Here is a 20,679-nt window from a genome sequence, read left to right as displayed (position 1 = left end):
CTGCCATCACCCTCCAATTCTTTTCTTCTAATTCTTTCAGCAACAAAGCGGCCTTTCTCTTATTTTTTGCAAATAATCTTCTACTTCCAATATTTCACGTTTCTCCTTTAGATTTTGAACGTACAAAGCATGAGCACTCCTTGCAGCATGGAGCATGTTCTTATTAACGGAGACCTTTTCAATTCCACCAGGGTTTGGGATAGAATCATATATTATTCTTTGTGCTACAAGGGATACTTGTAGCATGTTCTCTACTATAATTTCTTTATTAACAGGAAAACCACATTCAAGTGAAGCATTTCCATGAAACAATATTAGTATCATTTTGAGAAATGAAGCCAACTTTTCTGTTTTCAAATTTACTATTGGAAGAACAGTGCAAAGCCAAAAGTGATCTAACCTCTCGTCTTTAGAATACAAAGAATTCACTTCTTTCAAAGTATCATTCTCACAAACAGAAGTGAACTCCCTTTGTACATGAATGGCTCCATTACCCGAGATCCATTTGTTTTCAACAAAGGCATTTAAAGCTATCCTTAGCAGTCTGATGTTTAGAGGCTACTTGGCTACACTTGGATCGAAACAAGAAATTAATTTAGTCAGTTTATATGCTAGCGGTGAGCAGATGTGGCCAACAGCTGGAAACTGCAGATGATGACGACGATATGCCAGCGGTGACCTTTCCAGTAACTATTTGCACAAAGCTACCATTCCTCTTAGATAATGTGTGCAAAACACTAATATATCTCTATCATTTAATCCAGGATTGCCACGAAGTGCTGCTTTAGCAGCATAACCTATGTCAATTTTAGATGCAGGCAGAAGATTTTCTTTACTGTCTAAATACGTTTTAGGAGATTTCCTGAAGACTGCAGTGACTCAGACTTAATAAACCTTGTCATGATATTTATCATCAATGAAAGATTCATTAAGGAGTGATGCAAATGGGAGATCTGTCAAACTTTTAGGAATGGTTCCAAATCTCCAACAAGTGATAATAAAAATGACAACTTGGCCTTAAGAACCTTATCTTTAAGTGAAGTTGATACTATTTTGAAGCTGTTACAGCTTGGGATTTTCTTGTCTCTGTTTGTTCCTTCCACATATTTTTCGACATTAGGTTGGATATTTATAGCATGTTCAATGACTTGAAAATTTTCAAGCCATCTTATAGCACAATATTTCGAAGGAAATACGTTTGAACCTGAATAATGTATATAATCAGCACGACTTGCAGGAGCGTAGCAGAACAAGAAGTGAAGAGCACGAAGAAACTCTGCAATATTCCACTGGGTTTCTTTTACTGCCATTTTATATGAATTGTGCACAGTATGCAAGCCACAAGATCCAATGTTCAACAAAATAGGAGCATCTAGATCATCTAATAAATTACCAAAATCCTGAAGGAACTTTTTATTAACATTTGGACCATCCACTGAGATTTGTAATTTTTTTAGATAGAGTCCTTGCTGTGCTTGCAAAAAACCATTTAACAAATCTGAGGAGGTAGAGTGACCAAGAAACATGGAATCAAAATAAGAAGTGCATACTTCATTAGTATCAGGATTGAAACAATGAACTACAAGATCCATTTGGCCTATCTGAGAAACTTTATTCAGTGACTCGTCAAACCCAACGGTGAAATGTGTGCACTTACTACCCATCTCAAGAACTTGTTTATGGAAATAGAGAGCCAAACCATGAGTGATTGTATATGCAACTTTTGTTCTGTGCAGTTGAACTTTCAAAGCTGTTTCAGAGTCTGGAAACATTACTGGAAAAAACTGAGAACGCAATATAGGTCTAATTCATCAAGCTCACCATTCCCCAACAACACAGAATATTCAATAGTAAGCAGATCAAAACATTGAAAATTCGATCGATCAATCATATAGCTATTGATATTATTGATTACTTCACATTCGAGATCACACTTTAACTTTTCATTAAAATTTATTTCTGGCATAAAAGACATGCCCTAGATTAATGTTATAAAAACTGAAAAATGTGTTTGTATTACACGGTATGTCAATTTTATCTGGCAGAAGAATGAATTTCCAGATTTTTTCCTGAATTCCCTGACATTTCCAGGTTTTCCCGTTAATTATCGAATTCCCTGACATTTCCCTGTTTCCCAGGTTTTCCATACGGGTGGGCACCCTGATATTTCTTTTTTGTGATGTTTAGCCTAATTGTTGATGGTTCATTCATTCCTGGATTTTCCGTTTTTCCGTGTTGTACTTTTTTTCCGTGGTCTCTCCAAAAATGGAGAATCGAGGTTCCACTGTAATTTCAAACAATATTTTCATCTTTTTTACAATCTGTAGTCATAAAGCTGTGAGGCTGAACTTACTGCGAGACACTCAAAATTCTACCAGGGCACAATCATATTCTATGTCATAAGTACCACAAACAATCAGGGTCGAACAGGAAACATGAAGAGGATGAGTTCCAAATGCTATCGACGTACGATGCAAGTGAGAGAAATATTTACAGAGAAACCAACATGGAGACCACAAATGAGGTGGATGGGTACAGTGGAGGACAGAAGAGAGACATCAATGGAGGTTCTGGATTCACAACACAACCCAGGAGCGAACTGAAGAAGTAGTAGAAGAAGAAGAAGAAGAAGAAGAAGAAATATTTTTCTTGTGTACATTTTAATCATATTACTGCAAACACTACTCGAGACCGCAAAGTGCATGTAAGTACCACAATTCTGAACGTTTGGCTCTACTTCTTCCTCTCTTAAATTACAAGAACAGGCACGTACAGAGATCCTAGTCCAAGTGTCCTGTCTTTATAATAATTACACATTTTATTCTCAATACAGAAATTCCTAATTAAGATTTCTTGTTTCACAGAAAAATATTTTCGAGGTGAAGCTCCGGGTCGAGAACACCACCACACCTCTCTCTAGTCACTCGGAAAGTTTTCAAAATACTCACCAGTTGATACAAAACATGAGAAATAACACATAAGCACTTTGAACATCAAGAAGATGTGAGCTGTGGAGCTCACGTGTTAGAGCCGTCGCCAGCGATGGGAGAGGATGACCGACTCGTGCTGGAGCCCGTGTTTACCTCCAACTCTGCACTCGCAACAAGCACTCTTGGAAGAGCAAGTTGACGTTTGAATTTGAACGGAATTCCTTGGACGACGAGACTCTTCCCCACGTGATTTGGAGAGTCGAGAACCGACAGTCGAACCTGGAAATGTTCATAAACATTTAGTATTTCTGAACAAAACTAGGGCTTTGAGAACCTGGAAGTGTCACAGTTCACTTCACCTTCGACTGAGGTTTTCACAGCCAATATTGATAGAGATAACCCTTTGGGATTCTGCAATATCAAAGAAATAAACAGTAGGAATCTTTTACATTTCATCATCAGCCCCTGACAGAATTCATTAATGAGATTGTGGAGTTGGAACCTGACCATTCGTAGATTGTAAATGATACTCTCGCTCGTAACCGCTTCATGTTTGGAATGCTACAGCGCATAGCGAGCCGCCTGGTTAGAAGTCGCAGATGCATCACTCTTCTGAGGATGCGCATGCGGATGAAATGTTAAGAATTCCTACCTTTATTTCTTCCACATGGTAAAATTCCACAAGATTATCATGCTTTACAAATAAAAAGTAATACCAATATAAATGGTATTATAAATTTACTCATTCGGGACAAATATTTCAGATTCCCTATGGGAATTAACATCATATCAAATAAACAGTACAGTAGAAGTCCGCTATAGCAAATACGGCATATAAAGAGAACCCCGTTATAATGATAACTTTTGTCCGTCTCTTCAAAATTCCTATATTAAACTGTGTATTATCCTTCAGTTACAGCAAGAATCCTATCACTGATGCATCCGTTATTACGAGCGATTATGCGTGCTCGATTTTTTCCGTTGCCGATATTTATGCACCCAGTCATTATACTGCATGCGATCGATCATCTTCGGTACCATTTTGTTTTCTCGCTATGCCCACCAGCGAGTTCCCTCGTCGACATTCGAAGGCAATGCCGGATTCGATTAGTAATACCCGTCGACTGCTCTTCCGCGAGGAAAATGAGAGGAGAACATGTTTTCATAATAAATGCGTAAATAACGTGTCCAATAGCCGTTTTTAACTTGTTAAAGATAGACGCGGAATAAATGATCGCTTAATTTTAATGCTAAATACCGCAATTAAGTAAGAATGAGATGGGCCTGCACCTCAAGATATGGCAGAGTGCGTCATTGATTACGAGGTTAGTTTATATTTTCTCGCGTCCGTTAAATTACAGAAAGGCTATTATCATGTAAATTTATAGTGAGAAGGTTATAATTTCTCTACTTCCACTTGAAGTATGTTTTCATCATACATATAGTACAGATAAGTTAGGATATGTGACGCTATTTGAATAACAAAACTGAAACGTTTGCCACAAAATGTGATCGATAATCTTCAGTACAGTACGTTTTCGCGCTATGTACATTTGTGAGCGCTCGTCAACATTCGAAGGCAATATTGGAGTCGATTAGTAATACCCGTCGACTGCTGTTCTCAAAAGAAAATTCGAAATGAAAGAGGATAAGACGTTTCCGTAATAAATGCGTAAATAGGTAACGTGCCCGATAGCAGTTAACTCGAAAAAAATAAAGGCTGAAGTAGACGATCTCTTAATTTTAGTGGTGTACTGTATACTGAAATTAAGTAAGAAAGTGATATACCTCAAGATATGGCAGGGTACTATCACTGATTTCAGAGGATAGTTTATATTTTCTTGCGTCTAGTTAAATTTCGGAAAGCTATTCCCATGTCAATTTTCAGTGAGGATGTTATCAATTCTCTACATGCGTTTCAAATAGATTTCCATGATACATATACGGTTAGGTTAGGTGAGGCCATTTGAAAAACAAAACTGAAATGTTTGCCACAGAAGCCTCTGGAGTAATACCGTATTTCTTCGAATCCAATACGATGTTTTTTCCTCAGAATATCGTGTGAAAAATCAAGGGTCGTTTCGCATTCGCTGGCCTGATAGTAGCGAACACCACTGGCAACTACCGCAGCAACCAAACCACGCTGTTTCTTTTCACCCCTCTCCCTCCCACGCGCACGCGCTCACACACAAAACTCGTTGCCAATAAACGACCGCCTCTTTATCATAGGCCTAGGTCCACACCGCTAGCCACGGCGACCGGTCGTACTGTGCCTATGTGTAACGTCACTGGATCTCGGATAATAGTGAAGAGAGAATGACATTCTATTATTCTCTACAAAAACGTATCTCAAATCTGCAGTATGGCATCAAAACATGCGAGCCTATGAATTCTTAGAAAGGCCACGGCTATCAGTAGCAGAGTTATAACGCGTCTGCTGTACCTGACGTTTTATAGACAGCAGGAATATTTTCGAGATGGATCGTCGTCGTATTGTAAAGATACGTGGAACAGGTATTGCCGGAAAATTTTCAATGGGTTCTCGTCGATGTTATGATTAGGGAGCGGATTTTTATGTGCTAAAAATGTGAAAAATATTTATTTTTTGTGCTGAAAAACTTTAAAATATGTGATAAAAAAATTGAAATTATTTTCCTTTAAATATCACATAACTACTCGCGCTCAAGAAGTAATTAATGGTTATGAATTTCATGTTTTTGGTCCGTATTGAACTGAGAATAATATATAAGTAATAATAATAATAACAACGTAAACGTTTCCACCTTTTCAATACTAAAATATATTCACAAAATTATAAATTACACGGTACTAGTTTCGACCCATCTAGGGGTCATCATCAGCCGTATTGGAGCAAAGATCACTTTTGGCGAAATCCTAAGAAAATGTTATTTTAAAGAATAACAAGTGAAATGAGATGTTATTATGGTAATAGTTAATAATACAAGGAATATACATACTAAGAGGTTTTTAACAAAGAATAAAGTATAAATGGGGTGTTGTAAAAATTATAATCATGGAAATCAGTAAGTTCTTGTATTGAAATGAAATATGGCTTAGGAAGGGGGCTTAAGGTGGGGCTGAAGGGTGCGGGAGAAAGTGTAATTGTCTTGGAAAAGTACCTTTGATTAAATTTAGGATTGAGTTTAGGTTGGCTGCATTATTGTTTCTGAGGAAAGTGATAAATAGACCGAAGAGTATGTTGGGTTTCTCTGAAATTTCATTGAGATTGTGACTGGCATTAAAGTATTGGTCTAGGTGTATGTAGTAATTTTCCATTATGTTGAGTAAAGGGCCCTTGTTTGCTAATACGAGGATGTCCATGTCTTGTTCAATATTGGTGAAATTATGGTTATAATCTTGCATTTGTTGGCCGATGGCTGAAAACCTGTTGTATTTTATTGCGTTAGTGTGCTCGTGGTATCTGATAATGAAGTTTCTCCCGGTTTTCAGTGCACCCCCAGTCCCACAAACGAGCCACATACAACAGCCTAGTTCACCGAGCCTTCAGCATACCTATGTCCAATAAAGATCTAAAAAACGAACTCAACACAATCCGCGGAATCGCAAAATTCAACGGCTTCAGCAATCATTTTATAGAAAGGATAATCAATAAACACAAACATCCCCCAAAAACTACCCTCAAAAAAGAAATAACCAAACCTCTAACATTTTCCACCTTCACGTTCAACAATGATATCTACAAGTTAACCAACATCTTTAAGAAACAAGGCGTTAAAATAGCCTTCAAAACCAACAATAAGAACATGAACGTTTTATACAATACTTAACACATCAACAAGACCAGCAGTTTTTTAAAATCAGGAGTTTATAGGATCAAATGTACCACCTGTAAAAAAACCTACATCGGGCAAACCGGGAGAAACTTCATTATCAGATACCACGAGCACACTAACGCAATAAAATACAACAGGTTTTCAGCCATCGGCCAGGCCCTTTACTCAACATAATGGAAAATTACTACATACACCTAGACCAACACTTTAATGCCAGTCACAATCTCAATGAAATCTCAGAGAAACCCAACATACTCTTCGATCTATTTATCGCTTTCCTCAGAAACAATAATGCAGCCAACCTAAACTCAATCCTAAATTTAATCAAAGGTACTTTTCCAAGACAATTACACTTTTTCCCGCACCCTTCAGCCCCACCTTAAGCCCTCTTCCTAAGCCATATATAATTTTATATATGTCATTTCAATACAAGAACTTACTGATTTCCATGATTATAATTTTTACAACACCCCATTTATACTTTATTCTTTGTTAAAAACCTCTTAGTATGTATATTCCTTGTATTATTAACTATTACCATATTAACATCTCATTTCACTTGTTATCCTTTAAAATAACATTTTCTTAGGATTTCGCCAAAAGTGATCTTTGCTCCAATACGGCTGGTGATGACCCCTAGATAGGTCGAAACTAGTACCGTGTAATTTATAATTTTGTGAATATATTTTAGTATTGAAAAGATGGAAACATTTACGTTGTTATTATTATTACTTATATATTACTCAAGAAGTAAATAAGTATAATGTTTTGTATTAGAAAATGGTGCTACCAAACGTGCTCCTTAAGGCAAAATGGTGTCTGTGTATGGAAACGTGCTGTATGGTATATTAATTTTTGATATGCCAAAGTAGATATTATGAATGGTTATTTTTTTAAAGGTAAGCAACCTATCATCTATCTAGTTCGTCACATCACACGCTGGAATATTAGTTGCTAGAAATAGTCTCACAATTGCAGTGAATAACAAAGGTCATCTCCAAATTGTCCATCACAAATGCAAGCCAATTATCTCTAAAGAATGTCTTACACTGAGAAAACGATCGCTCCACATCACAGGAAGTCAGATGAGCATAGTTAAAGAGAGGAATGTCACCAACAATAACGCCATCAATTTTGCCAACATGAGCACCCTCTAATACATTAGAAATTTGGCACATTGTTTGAAATCCTCTGTTTTTCCTGAACAAATTTTGATATTTGACCTTTAACAGTCCCTGTACCTGCGAAGCCGGGAGTGAATCTAATTTATTTTCAACAGCGCGCACTTCCTTCACTGTTTCGGACAATAGGTTAGTGGATTTTTCAAGTATGTCTATAATTTTACACAAGAAGCTTAGATTGCCAAATCATTTTTCAAAGAGCTGTCTTTTAGTATCTTTTGAAGAATCTCAATTGACGACGTGTCGTTTTTATCTAGCACATTCACAACGGATGCAAAACTTTCGAAATTGTCTGCGTAGTATACCACAGCGCTAAGCCAGGTACCCCACCGCGTAACAATAGGCAGAGGAGGAAGCGCAAGATCCGGGTTTTTCTCTTTAAAGATCGATTCTTGAGGGTGCTTTTACGAAGACTTTTTTGCCATTAGACACTAATTTATCCACTTGAGGATAGTGAGCCCGCACATTTCACATAACCTGTGTAGAGCTTGAACAACGCAACTTACGTGTATCATTTTCGGAATGCTCACAGAAAGGCCTTCAACTGCCTTTCTCATGTAAGCTGCACTGTCAGTAAGGAAAAGCAATACATGGTCGTATTTTATACCTTTTGGCCAAAGTAAGTGCATGGCTTCATTGAATAACCTAACTACAGTGACATGGTTTGCAGAAAGCATTTCTTTACACGCTAGCAAATAAGAATGTTCGCAAGCAGTTTTGTCATTCTTCAACACACCAACTACAACATTTCCTACTTTTCTGCCACTTGAATCAGTGGTTTCGTCAATGCTCACCCACAGTTTTTCACTATCACATACTGCCCGAATTCTCTGTAAAGTTTCTTCGTAACATTTTGGGAGATAGTTTTTCCTTAATGTGGATTCGTCTGGAGGCTCAAAATTAATGTACTTTGTTAGGAAATTTCTCAGTCCCGGATTATTTATTTTACTAAGAGGAATGTCGGCAAAAACAAATGCTCTGCACACATCTAAATAATACTGGGAAAATTTAGATGGGCCTGCATTTGAAGTAGCTGGTTCAGCTATTAGTAATTGTCGCGAACGCACACGCGAAGCAGCCGCAGTATGTTTATTTCCAGACAAATGCTGTGTTACTTGAGAACGTTGATCTGCACGTACTGTTTTACCACATGGTTGGCAAAATAATACTTTTCCATCGGTAGCGAAAATGCTTTTAAATTCCACTACATATTGTTGGAGACGCGACCTTGTACTCGACTTCCCTTTTGGCATTATTTTGCAGCTTACGACACACGCATTTACGGTGAATCACTGTTTCAATAAAAAGAATAGCAGCGGACACTGAAGGAAATATTTCTTATAAATCCATACAAAATCACACGACCACGGGAATGATATATGGACCCGAACAGCTAACCTTACTCTTAGGAGTGATGAAATTCCACTACCTAATGGTGGGGCAATATTCTTCCGAGTCTCCCATGTCGTAACGGAATTACGTCACCTTATCTCTCCGTGATTGCCTCTCGCTGATATTCTATAAACAAAACCCGACAGGACTGATTCATAAAGAGTTGGAATGGCATCATGCAAGGAAACATCTTGTGCAGCAAATCAAATCGCTGTCTAAATGTAACGACGTAGCCAGTGACCAGCAAGTTTTAGAACTTATGGAGGGAAGTCCATAAATAGGCGAAACATTCAGACACATTGTATTAAATACACTGTTAAAAACAATACCGTAATCGTAAAATGAAAATATGAGCATTATTTTATAACACAGAAGCATTTTAAATTTTATTGATCAACAAATATTGCCGATTTATGTGCTTATTATAGATTTTCTTAAAATATATATTTACATTTTAAAAATGTGAAAATATGTGTTTTTATGTGAAATAAGATTCAGTTTTTACACTTGGGGAAGCACAATAGGAATAATGAACTTCGTAACTTGCGTTAAAACTTACGCAAAAAAAATATGTAATTACATAAAAATCCGCTCCCTAGTTATGATGCCAATTTTAAGTTAATGGCTATTAAACACTCGAAAATATATAATAATTGTGCAACCGCAAGAAAATACGGCATAGGCCTAATTAAAGCCCATATTCGGCGTTACCGTGAAGACAAAGATAGCTTAAATGCGTACTGCACAAAAAATGCATTCAGTGGCCCGCAACAAGGACGCTTTAAAGTTGAAGATAAAATTGTGAGGTATGTGCACAAAAATGCATGGGCGGAATTGCCATACCGCGGCGCAATTAACTCATTCGTTGAGTTTCAAAGTCCGCGATTAAGACCTATACATCGCTAGCCGCTGAAGTTGGCCGAATCTGGCAAAAAAGACGTGCGTGTAGCGGCAGCCAGTTATATCTGACGCTGAGTGAAAGTACCGGTAACAGTTTTATAGTAAGCAAGAATATTTTCCTGGTGGATCGTCGTATTGTAGAGACGCGTGGAATGTGTATTGCCGGCAAATTTTCAACGAGTCCCCTTTGATATTATGATGCCAATTTTAAGTTAATGGTTATTAAACCCGCTGAAATAAAGAAAGCATAATTGTACAGCCACAAAAAATACGGCATAACTAAAGCCAAAGTTCGGTGTCTACAGTCTAAAAATGTGTACTGTATAAGAAAAGACATTAATATGATTTTTAAAAAACACTTTTTAATCCTGATTAATTTTATTGAAGGAAAAAGTGGGAGTTGTCTCGGATTCAGAGAAATACGGTAATATATATTTTTCAGAATGAAATTAAACACAATTTCACATAGTATCGGATTTCGAAAAACAACAAACAAGTAAGCCGCAGTGTGGATATCCGCGAAAACTTTTCCCGACTTTTACAAAAAAATCTAATATAATGACAATCTGTTATAGCGAGTAAATATTTCGCCGTTATGAATTCTCGCTATAACAGACTTCTACTGTATTTATAAAATCCTCCTTATCAATACAAATCAAATCATCTGTTAGATGGAACAAAGTCTATACATGTTTTGGCCTATTCTCAAGGCCATCTTCAGTAGCAGAACAATTACATAACACAAAACAAATTAAAAATCTTGATGAAGTGAAATGACAATGATCATGATTAATAAATTTAAAAACATATTGAGATACAAAGTCCTCTTGTCTGATAGGTCGTTCTTGATTGACAAATAAAACTTGCCGACTGTTAAAATGAAACACTGTGCAGGGCAGTGCAGTGAGACGGTCAATAACGTGGATAAAAAGTGTGTAACATCTGTAATGAGAAAAAGAACTATGAGTGGCTGAAAAACAAGTCAAAATATTGTGTGAAAAGAAAACTCAATCGACTTACTTGTAATAAAAGTTGTCGTCTCGAGTGGAAATGACCTTGTCAGTCTCAAATCGCACTGACAACTAAGCTTGTGTGTGGCTTACCGTGTGTCCGTGCTGATGCAGTTGGGTGGGGAAGAGGAGAAGGCGGGGCGAACGGGGAGGGATGAGGTGAGGCACAGGAGGGGCATGTTGAGGGAAGGGCGGGTCTTGTTCCAGAATGTCGGTAGTGAAACTAGTTTTTATTAATAAATTGTTCACAGATGAGCGGGAAAAAGGTTTCCATTAACACATTTTTCTTCTCGTTGATTTCATTTAGGTTGTGCACGGGATTGTTTTATTCTCCAGAATATTGAGTAAGTTTTTAATAAGTAACTATGATCAGTGGAAAACGGTAAATAAAAATGTAAACAGACTCTGGGATGGGTTTAAAACAATTGTTGAGGAATGTGAAAATAGGTTTGTACCTTTAAAGGTGGTAAGGAATGGTAAAGACCCACTATATTATAACAGGGAAATAAAGAGACTAAGAAGGAGGTGCAGGTTGGAAAGAAATAGAGTTAGAAAAGGCTATGGAAGTAAGGAGAAATTGAAGGAACTTACTACGAAATTGAATCTAGCAAAGAAGTCAGCTAAGGTTAACATGATGGCAAGCATAATTGGTGGCCATACTAATTTTAGTGAAAAATGGAAGAGTATGTATAGGTACTTTAAGGCAGAAACAGGTTCCAAGAAGAACATTCCAGGAATAATTAATGAACAAGGGGAGTGTGTATGCGAGGATCTTCAAAAGACAGAAGTATTCAGTCAGCAGTATGTAAAGATTGTTGGTTTCAAGGATAATGTCCAGATAGAGGAGGTGACTAATACTAAAGAAGTATTAAAATTTACCTATGACAGCAATGACAGTTACAGTAAGATACAAAAGTTGAAAACTAGAAAAGCAGCTGGAATTGATAAGGTTTCGGGGGATATACTAAAGACAATGGGTTGGGATATAGTACCATATCTGAAGTACTTATTTGATTATTATTTGGTCAGAGGAGCTATACCAGATGAATGGAGAGTTGCTACAGTAGCCCCTGTATATAAAGGAAAGGGTGATAGACATAAAGCTGAAAATTACAGGCCAGTCAGTTTGACATGCATTGTATGTAAGCTTTGTGAAAGCATTCTTTCTCATTATATAAGACATGTTTGCAAAATTAATAACTGGTTTGATAGAAGACATTTTGGATTTAGGAAAGGTTATTCCACTGAAGCCCAACTTGTAGGATTCCAGCAAGATATAGCAGGTATCCTGAATTCAGGAGGTCAATTGGACTGTATCGCGATTGATCTGTCTAAGGCATTTGATAGGGTAGATCATGGGAGACTACTGGCAAAAATGAGTGCAATTGGACTTGACAAAAGAGTGACTGAATGGGTGGCTCTGTTTCTAGAAAACAGAACTCAGAGAATTAGAGTAGGTGAAGCTTTATCTATCCCTGTAAAAATTAAGAGGGGAATTCCTCTAGGCAGTATTATTGGACCTTTATGTTTTCTTATGTATATAAATGATATGTGTAAAGAAGTGGAATCAGAGATAAGGCTTTTCGCAGATGATGTTATTCTGTACAGAGTAATAAATAAGTTACAAGATTGTGAGCAACTGCAAAATGACCTCGATAATGTTGTGAGATGGACGGTAGGCAATAGTATGTTGATAAACGGGGATAAATGTTAGGCTGTGAGTTTCACAAATAGGAAAAGTCCTTTCAGTTTTAATTACTGTGTTGATGGGGTGAAAGTTCCCTTTGGGGATCATTGTAAATACCTAGGTATTAATATAAGGAAAGATCTTCATTGGGGTAATCACATAAATGGGATTGTAAATAAAGGGTACAGATCTCTGCACATGGTTATGAGAGTATTTAGGGGTTGTAGTAAGGATGTAAAGGAGAGAACTTATTTGTCTCTGGTGAGACCCCAACTAGATGATGATGATGCTTGTTGTTTAAAGGGGCCTAACATCGAGGTCATCGGCCCAAACCCCAACTAGAGTATGGTTCCAGTATATGGCACCCTTACCAGGATTACTTGATTCAGGAACTGGAAAAAATCCAAAGAAAAGCAGCTCGATTTGTTCTGGGTGATTTCCGACAAAAGAGTAGCGTTACCAAAATGTTGCAAAGTTTGGGCTGGGAAGACTTGGGAGAAAGGAGATGAGCTGCTCGACTAAGTGGTATGTTCCGAGCTGTCAGTGGAGAGATGGCGTGGGAGGACATCAGTAGACGAATAAGTTTGGATGGTGTCTTTAGAAGTAGGACAGAGTTGGAATTCAAGAGGACAAATTGGGGCAAATATTCTTTTACAGGAAGGGGAGTTAGGGATTGGAATAACTTACCAAGGGAGATGTTCAATAAATTTTCAATTTCTCTGCAATCATACTGACGATGTATTGCCTGAGCAAAACATTTTAACTGATGATGAAATAGTAACTAAAAGCGCGAATGGGAACTCGGCAGTCAGCTCGAATGACGGGCGAGTGGGATGGGGATGGGAAAGAAGAGTGCATCACAAACAATCGTGTACCGCTTCAGACCGCACTGGAGTCGGCTGAAACGTTAATGGAATTCTTGGAGCAAGAGGACGATACGGATTTTTTTAAAGGTTGCTTCACATCGCATGGCGACAATGGAAGAGGAAAGGGCTAGGAATGAGAAGGAAGTGGCCGTATATAAATTTTAAACTGTCTTCGAACTTACCATCAAAGAAGACTTTAAAGTACCATTATTGTCAATACTGTACATATGACGGCCTTGTTTTAAGTAAAAATTCACCAATGTGTTCACTAGTATAACATTTTTTAATCAATTTTATATTCTGTTAATGATAAGATCTTGTAAATGTTTCTTTAATGTATTCACTCATGCAACATATTTTTATAATTTCCAACCAGACGTCTGGTAGAATTTTGAAGTACTGATATGACTGATGATGCTCCACAGAAGGGGCGAAACATGTCTCAACTATTTTAACGATGTTTAACTAATACATTAACATCTTGTACTGTATTGAATAGGTTGAAGTTAGAATAAATTTTCTTATATTAAGATTCTTTCAATATGGAAAAAATGATTTTCATTACTTGTAATACTGGATACTGGCCGCACTTAAGCGACTGCAGCTATCGAGCTCGGTCGATACGGATTTTTCAGATATTCTTGTAATTAGAAAGCTCAGAATGGACATAAAGAAGAAAATAAGTTGTAGGAGGGTGCAAAAAAAAGTAATGTATTTTCTGAAAGCAGCTTAAATGACACCAGGTAAATTAATTATTTATGGTTAGCTGGTAATTTGGATGAATATTTAGTATGTATTGTTGTAGTTTTGACTACATTTTGGTTTTAAAGAGGGTTTAGATAAGATAACCTACAACCTGTTTTCCAGTCATTGACCGGGTCAGGGACGGAATGAATGAAGCAGATATAGGCTATTAGTACGATGGGGTTGCCGCTCCCAAAGTGATTTTATTAATGACTGATAGATGCTATGAAATGACAATGGAGAGTGTTGCTGGAATGAAAGATGACAGGGAAAACCAGAGTACCCGGAGAAAAACCTGTCCCGCCTCCGCTTTGTCCAGCACAAATCTCACATAGAGTGGCTGGGATTTGAACCACGGTATCCAGCTTAAAGAGGATTTAATGCACTGCATTTTAAGGTTATACGGTATGGTTTCTTTTTCTTTGTGTTTGGGCCATCTGCGGACCACAGTGCTTGTGTTCTAGCTGTGTTTTTGTCATCGTCTGCCCCTTTTGGCATACTGGATTGTGTTCTTAGCGGCCTCTTGAGCCTTCCTGTTGGCCCAGTATTCCTTAATTTTCTCGTTGAATTCTTTCCTGCGCTCCTCTGACCAATTTCCGGCTCCTTTGTGGCTAGCTGATGTAAGGGATGTTAGGAAAGGTTTCGTTTTGACCATTAAACAGTATGCATTCCTGTCAGTAATGGTGGCTTGATTAATATTATGCTCTGCAAGATCTTTGTCCACTTCCTTGGTCCAGAGGAATCCAGTAGCTTTGCCTTTGTTAGCAACCTTCAAGATCTTATGGGGTATTCTATTAGGATCCATTCTATGTAGGTGTCCATAGAACGTCAGACGTTTTCTTCTGATGGCATCTATGAGGTTTTCTTGATGCTGGTAGAGTTCAATGTTGGGTTTGTACCATCGCCTTCCATCTGGTAGGATGCTTGGCCCTATTATTCTTCTCAGGAATTTCCGTTCTTGCACTTCCAGGGCTCTCAGTGAGCTCTTTTTAGTTAGGGATAGCATACCTGCCAACTTTTAGAAATAAAAAATAGGAAGATTTTTTAATTCTTGGATTTCATCAAGTGTATTGCGCTACGGTCTCGGTGATAAGAGGACAAGATAAAAGGCATACATATCTACAGTTACAATGCGAATTAACCATTACATTTAAAATCTTAAACTAAGAAAACAAAAACGATTGCAAGAAAACGTACCTAATAATCTTTCTCCTTTATGACACATACATACGAATAGTAACATTTAGACAGATAAGTCAAGAACTGACTAAAACTTACCAAATGGTGAAGAATATAAACATGTAGGTGATACCGACTGCTGTGTTTACTTGTTTAGCATTGAACTGGCAGCTAACTTTGCCCTCTTCAACAATGCACTATCATACTGCTGCTCATAACACTTTCCACTTAGACTTGATTTGACCACCAATAGTTTACTGAGATTTTCGTCATTCAGAGATGATCGGAATTGTGTCCTCGTCTTTTTTACCTAGCTGAACAATCTTTCACACTCGGCATTGCTGTGTGGAATTGTCAATATTGAGAGCATTACTTTTGCGATTCTACCATATTTGAAAAACCCATCTGCACCTCGTATATCCCCTATAGCAGACCAAGAACAATCTACTCTTTCTTCCTGCACAACAGACAATGGTAAATCCTCCACTTGGAGAGCACAAAACTGGCACTGTAATACATCCATTGCTTCTTCGTCATCTTCACCATCTTTCACTGGCAATATAACAGGAAACTTTGAAACAAAATACTATATGGCATTGAAGAAAGAAGTCTGCAAAGAATTTATCTGAGCTACTTGAGAATTAACAAAAACATCACTATTCAAATTAAATTTATGAATAATATTATCACAAACTGCAATAAAATAGTTCCTGGTGTGCAAATAAAAGTTTTTCTTCTCCTCAGGTGCCAGATTTTCTACAAGACGAGATGTTGAACAGCCAATTACTACATCATCAGCTTTCTGATTCTCTCTCATGTGATAGACCACTTCTAAAACTGTAGGATATTTAGTTATAACCACTGGCTTAACAAACCTACACAGAATGTCTTTCAACATATCCGTCAGCATTGATCTTATAACATGAATGTGAGGTGCTTGCGACTGAAGAACTTTATTAGTTTTCTCAAATGTAGGGATGATAAATGCCAGAAATGAGCATATGCTTTATTAAAGTTTGAAGACAGAAAAAGAAATAGTCTCTCCTCTCGTGAAATACTGGCAGTACAACTAGACTCCTTTATTTTCTTCACAGATGGAGATGAACTACTCTCCGCCTTCCTTTTTCTAGAAATAACAGAAGCTTGGTCTTGTACTCTACTGACACAAGGGCCATGTTCCATTTCTGTATCTTTATGTGCCTTTAGCTTGGGAATTTGGAAATACTTCAGAGATGTGTCTGAGCCATTGGACCGTTTTACCTCATCCTTAAAAAAACTCTGAAGTGGCTCCCACTCTTAAATCGATCTTTCCAAACATTTCCCCAAGGATAACCAGCATGTACACACATGATTGACTATTTTTCTAACATCAGTTTGGTACAAAGCTTAATACATTTTGAGATCTTTTCTCTTCGAGCTTTTGTCTAAATAATAATAAATATCAATTAGCATCTGATCAATTTTGACAGGAAGGGAGTCTGCATCCTTCATGGCAGCCAAATTAATCAAATGACATGAGCATTCCATAGGATAATGTTTTCGCACTGCTCTCTTAGTTTAACAGCAACACCGTTTTTTTCTTCCCATCATAACAGGAGCATTATCTGCGCTAAAAGCTATACAGTTTGCCATCGGAACGTCATATCTTTTCAGAACATCCAGGAAAAAATTAGCAATATTAATACCAGTAGAATTGCCTTCCAAATTTTCCATGGATAGCAAACGATTTTCAATCTTTTTCAATTCTTTGTTGAAAAATGAGACGACGATAGGATAGAGCTTACTATCTTTATCATTGCTACCATCAGTTGAAATCGCAAAAGGTTCAGTCTTTAAAGTTTGAATCACCTTACTATCTGCACCACGGGCCATTTCATTCATTATGGCAGATGTTTTTGTTCTAGCACACGCATATTTCTTCGCAATGTCTGAATCTGGGAACATCTTTCTGAACAATGGCCCTGCGTGATCACAACGAGACAACGCAAGGTTATGTTCGACAATGAATACCATGAACAAACATTCTGCTCGAGTGACTGCATCATCTTCCTTCCCACCTACAAAAAAATTACTTAATTTTTTGTTCCTCTCGAAACAGCTAGCACTATCTTTGTGTTTCTGTGTGACACTGTGAGCTACAATTATCAGTTTTCCCTCCATGCGAGATATTAATATCACACCGACACACAGAACAAAATGCATAATAGTTTCCTTCATTAGACTGTAAAATGAACGGAAATTCAGTTTTATAGGTATCCCTGAACATTTGGAGATAACGTTTGTTATGTTTTGTAGTCATCATGTGAAGAGAATATACCACAAACTGTCACTGACACAACTCTCTGAAATACATTGAAGTCATTAAAATTATGAACTCTGATCAACACAAAAGCACTAAAATATGCGAAACTACCACATACAAAACAGATCAATATGTCTCGTACATTATTAACATATGACTTCGACAGGGGGAGAAGCACAGAATCGCAAGAAAAAAGACATGGTCTAAAACTCCAACGAAACTATGCACAGAAAGGAGCGCGCGAACCACACAATAACAAACTCACTCTTTCGTCCCGATCAACGGAGTCCCTAGCGGTCGCTAGTGCGCATCACCTTCTCTGACTCGTAGGACGATTGCCGTCCCGAATTCCCACCTGAACAGCACACACGCTGGTGTAGTGAGCGGGAAATACGATACACGAAGGCGACGGATGATCTGCCTGCCAAATAAAGCATCAAATACCGGTAAATATGCTTAAAAATGAGGTTGCGTAAATTACACAAGCACATAAGAATTCGTCCTAGGGGAAGAGTACTGACCGTACTGGAGGTTATATTGGTCAAAAATAGGAAGAAATAAAAATAAAGCGGAAAACCGGAAGACGAGTAAAAAATCGGAAAGTTTCCGGGTAAATCGGAAGGGTTGGCAAGTATGGGATAGGCATTCTGCTGCGTAGAGGACTGATGGTCTGACTTCTGCATTATAGTGTCTCAGTTTTACATTCTTTGATAAATGCTTTGAGGCATACAGTTTTCTACAGCATGGTAGGCCTTGTCTAATTTGATTTTCTTTTGTTCAAGAGCCATTGTTTCACTTAGGTCCTCCGATATCCACTCTCTGAGGTACTTCACATTTTTAGCTCTCTTGATATGCTTTGTATCACTGACTCCCATTGCTGTAGGGGCATCTTTGATGTTGGTGATAAACTTGGTCTTTCCAATGTTGATCAAGAGACCCGCTTGAAGCTGCATAGTGGCCTCATGCATGTCGTATGCTAATAAAGTAAGGTCACCAGCAAAGGCCAGGCGTGGAATCCTCAAGTTGTCTGCTTTAAACCCCATCCTTAATGTGGTGTTCTCAGGTAATGACCTGGTCCAGTCTCTTATGATCTTTTCCAGGACACAGTTAAATAATATGCATGAGATACCATCTCCTTGCCTCACCTCTGTTGTGATTGTGAAGCTCTCTGATAACTGACCTCTAAACTTAAACTTTGGAAGTGGTGTTGTGCAGGGTGGCTTGCACCAACCTACTGCAGGTTTTAGGTCAGTTACGGGAAACTTACTTCTTTGGAGCATGCCTGACAGAAGACTACTCAACCATCCGTAGTGAAGTGTCCATCTGTAGCAATCCATTTTCTTAATAAGTGCAATTTAGGCGTTGTTTCGCTATTACGGTTAGAACATACTGCAGGAACCAATCACCACACACTCTGCCAGCTGTACTCTCTGTGGACGACTGGAGGCGAAACTGTTTACGTTCCTCCTGACATTCTATCAGGTGCACCAAGGAGCCACCAGATGTCACGCGTGTAGTGGGAAGCATGGGACGTGCTGCATTTAACGGTAATAACCTGAAATATCTCCGTCCTACTGCTTGTAATCGTGGTGAAAATAATTTTACACTGTATTTTAATGGGGAAATAACATTCTTTATTTGAAGAAGGTAAAACCACTATTTAGGTTATTTTAGGTGTCAACCCCTCATTTAGTTTTTTTTTAAGGTGCAATGAAATTCACATATTCTGCTCCAGGGAGTGTGAAACTAACGAATACATTGAAATTTGTGAATTAAATAGTGGCAACAGAGGGTGAATCCGTATGGGTTTGTGATAAGTAACAACTACATTTATTTATTAGTGCCTTTTTTTACAGTGGCGAAGTTAGGGCTCGAGGCCCTCTCTTACACTTAACCACATACGAATCAAAATCATACTTAAAATAGTTGAAACTATGTAAATTAATGGAATTGAACATAAGTTTAAATAAATTACTAACTAAATCAATATTAAAACTAATTAATATTAAAAACTGTTAATACCGTATTTACTCGCGTATTAGACCCCTTTTTCCCCACTTTTACAGCCAAAAATAATAAAGGGGGGTCCAATATGCGTTAACCTCAAAATTTTGTGCAGCAAACACATGACTTCTAGGTTATAAAGAGCTAATTTGTACGTGTAAACATTCTATACTATTATTTAACAAACTTAGAATGTATTTAAGTTATACTGGCTATTTTCGTGGGAAGGCAGTATTTCTGAACGTAAAAAGACAAAAAATGGTGAATACGACTTTTAGACCTATGGTACATATAAAAGTCTGTTTTAGTTACTCATATCACATCATTCGTTACATCTCATTAATTCCTCTGGTGAGGTTGACATCAGGAAGGGCATACGGCCGTAAAAACTCGCTACGAAGATTCGTCTCACTTCAATACTCAATCCCGTAGAAGAAAGGGATAAGGGTATCGTGTTATCATATAATGAAATATTGGTACAAAAGAACTTAATGGCCAGTCATTTGTTGGTTCAACAGTAGGCCTACCACACAGTAAACCTGATCCCTCCTTTCATTTGAATCATCGCCTTGCACCGCCAACATCCCTGCCTTGCTACCGGCGTGTCGGCATTCTAAGTGACGTCATCTTCACTGCTATCTCTCGTCAGTCGCTTACTGAAGAGTACTT

General features: G+C 37.8%; 1 protein-coding gene across 3 annotated transcripts in view; it reads right to left on the bottom strand.

The window, feature by feature from the left end:
• Tasp1 (Taspase 1) overlaps positions 1-20,679 on the bottom strand; it is a 272,831-nt gene that overhangs the window by 154,872 nt on the left and 97,280 nt on the right. The window contains exon 10 of one of the 3 annotated variants that reach the window (XM_068230006.1): positions 1,551-3,209. The exons of 1 other annotated variant lie outside the window; for it this stretch is intronic. In XM_068230006.1, coding sequence (XP_068086107.1) covers positions 3,018-3,209 — 192 coding nt within the window. In that variant the 3' untranslated portion in view covers positions 1,551-3,017. Of the gene's footprint in view, positions 1-1,550; positions 3,210-20,679 lie in introns of those variants that run through there. One more of the 3 variants, XM_068230007.1, reaches the window with a different exon arrangement.

This window comes from Anabrus simplex, chromosome 13 (genome assembly GCF_040414725.1).
Source record: "Anabrus simplex isolate iqAnaSimp1 chromosome 13, ASM4041472v1, whole genome shotgun sequence".
Lineage (NCBI taxonomy): Eukaryota > Metazoa > Arthropoda > Insecta > Orthoptera > Tettigoniidae > Anabrus > Anabrus simplex.
The sequence above is the reverse complement of the archived record's forward strand: the minus strand, read 5'-3'. Positions and strand labels throughout refer to the sequence as shown.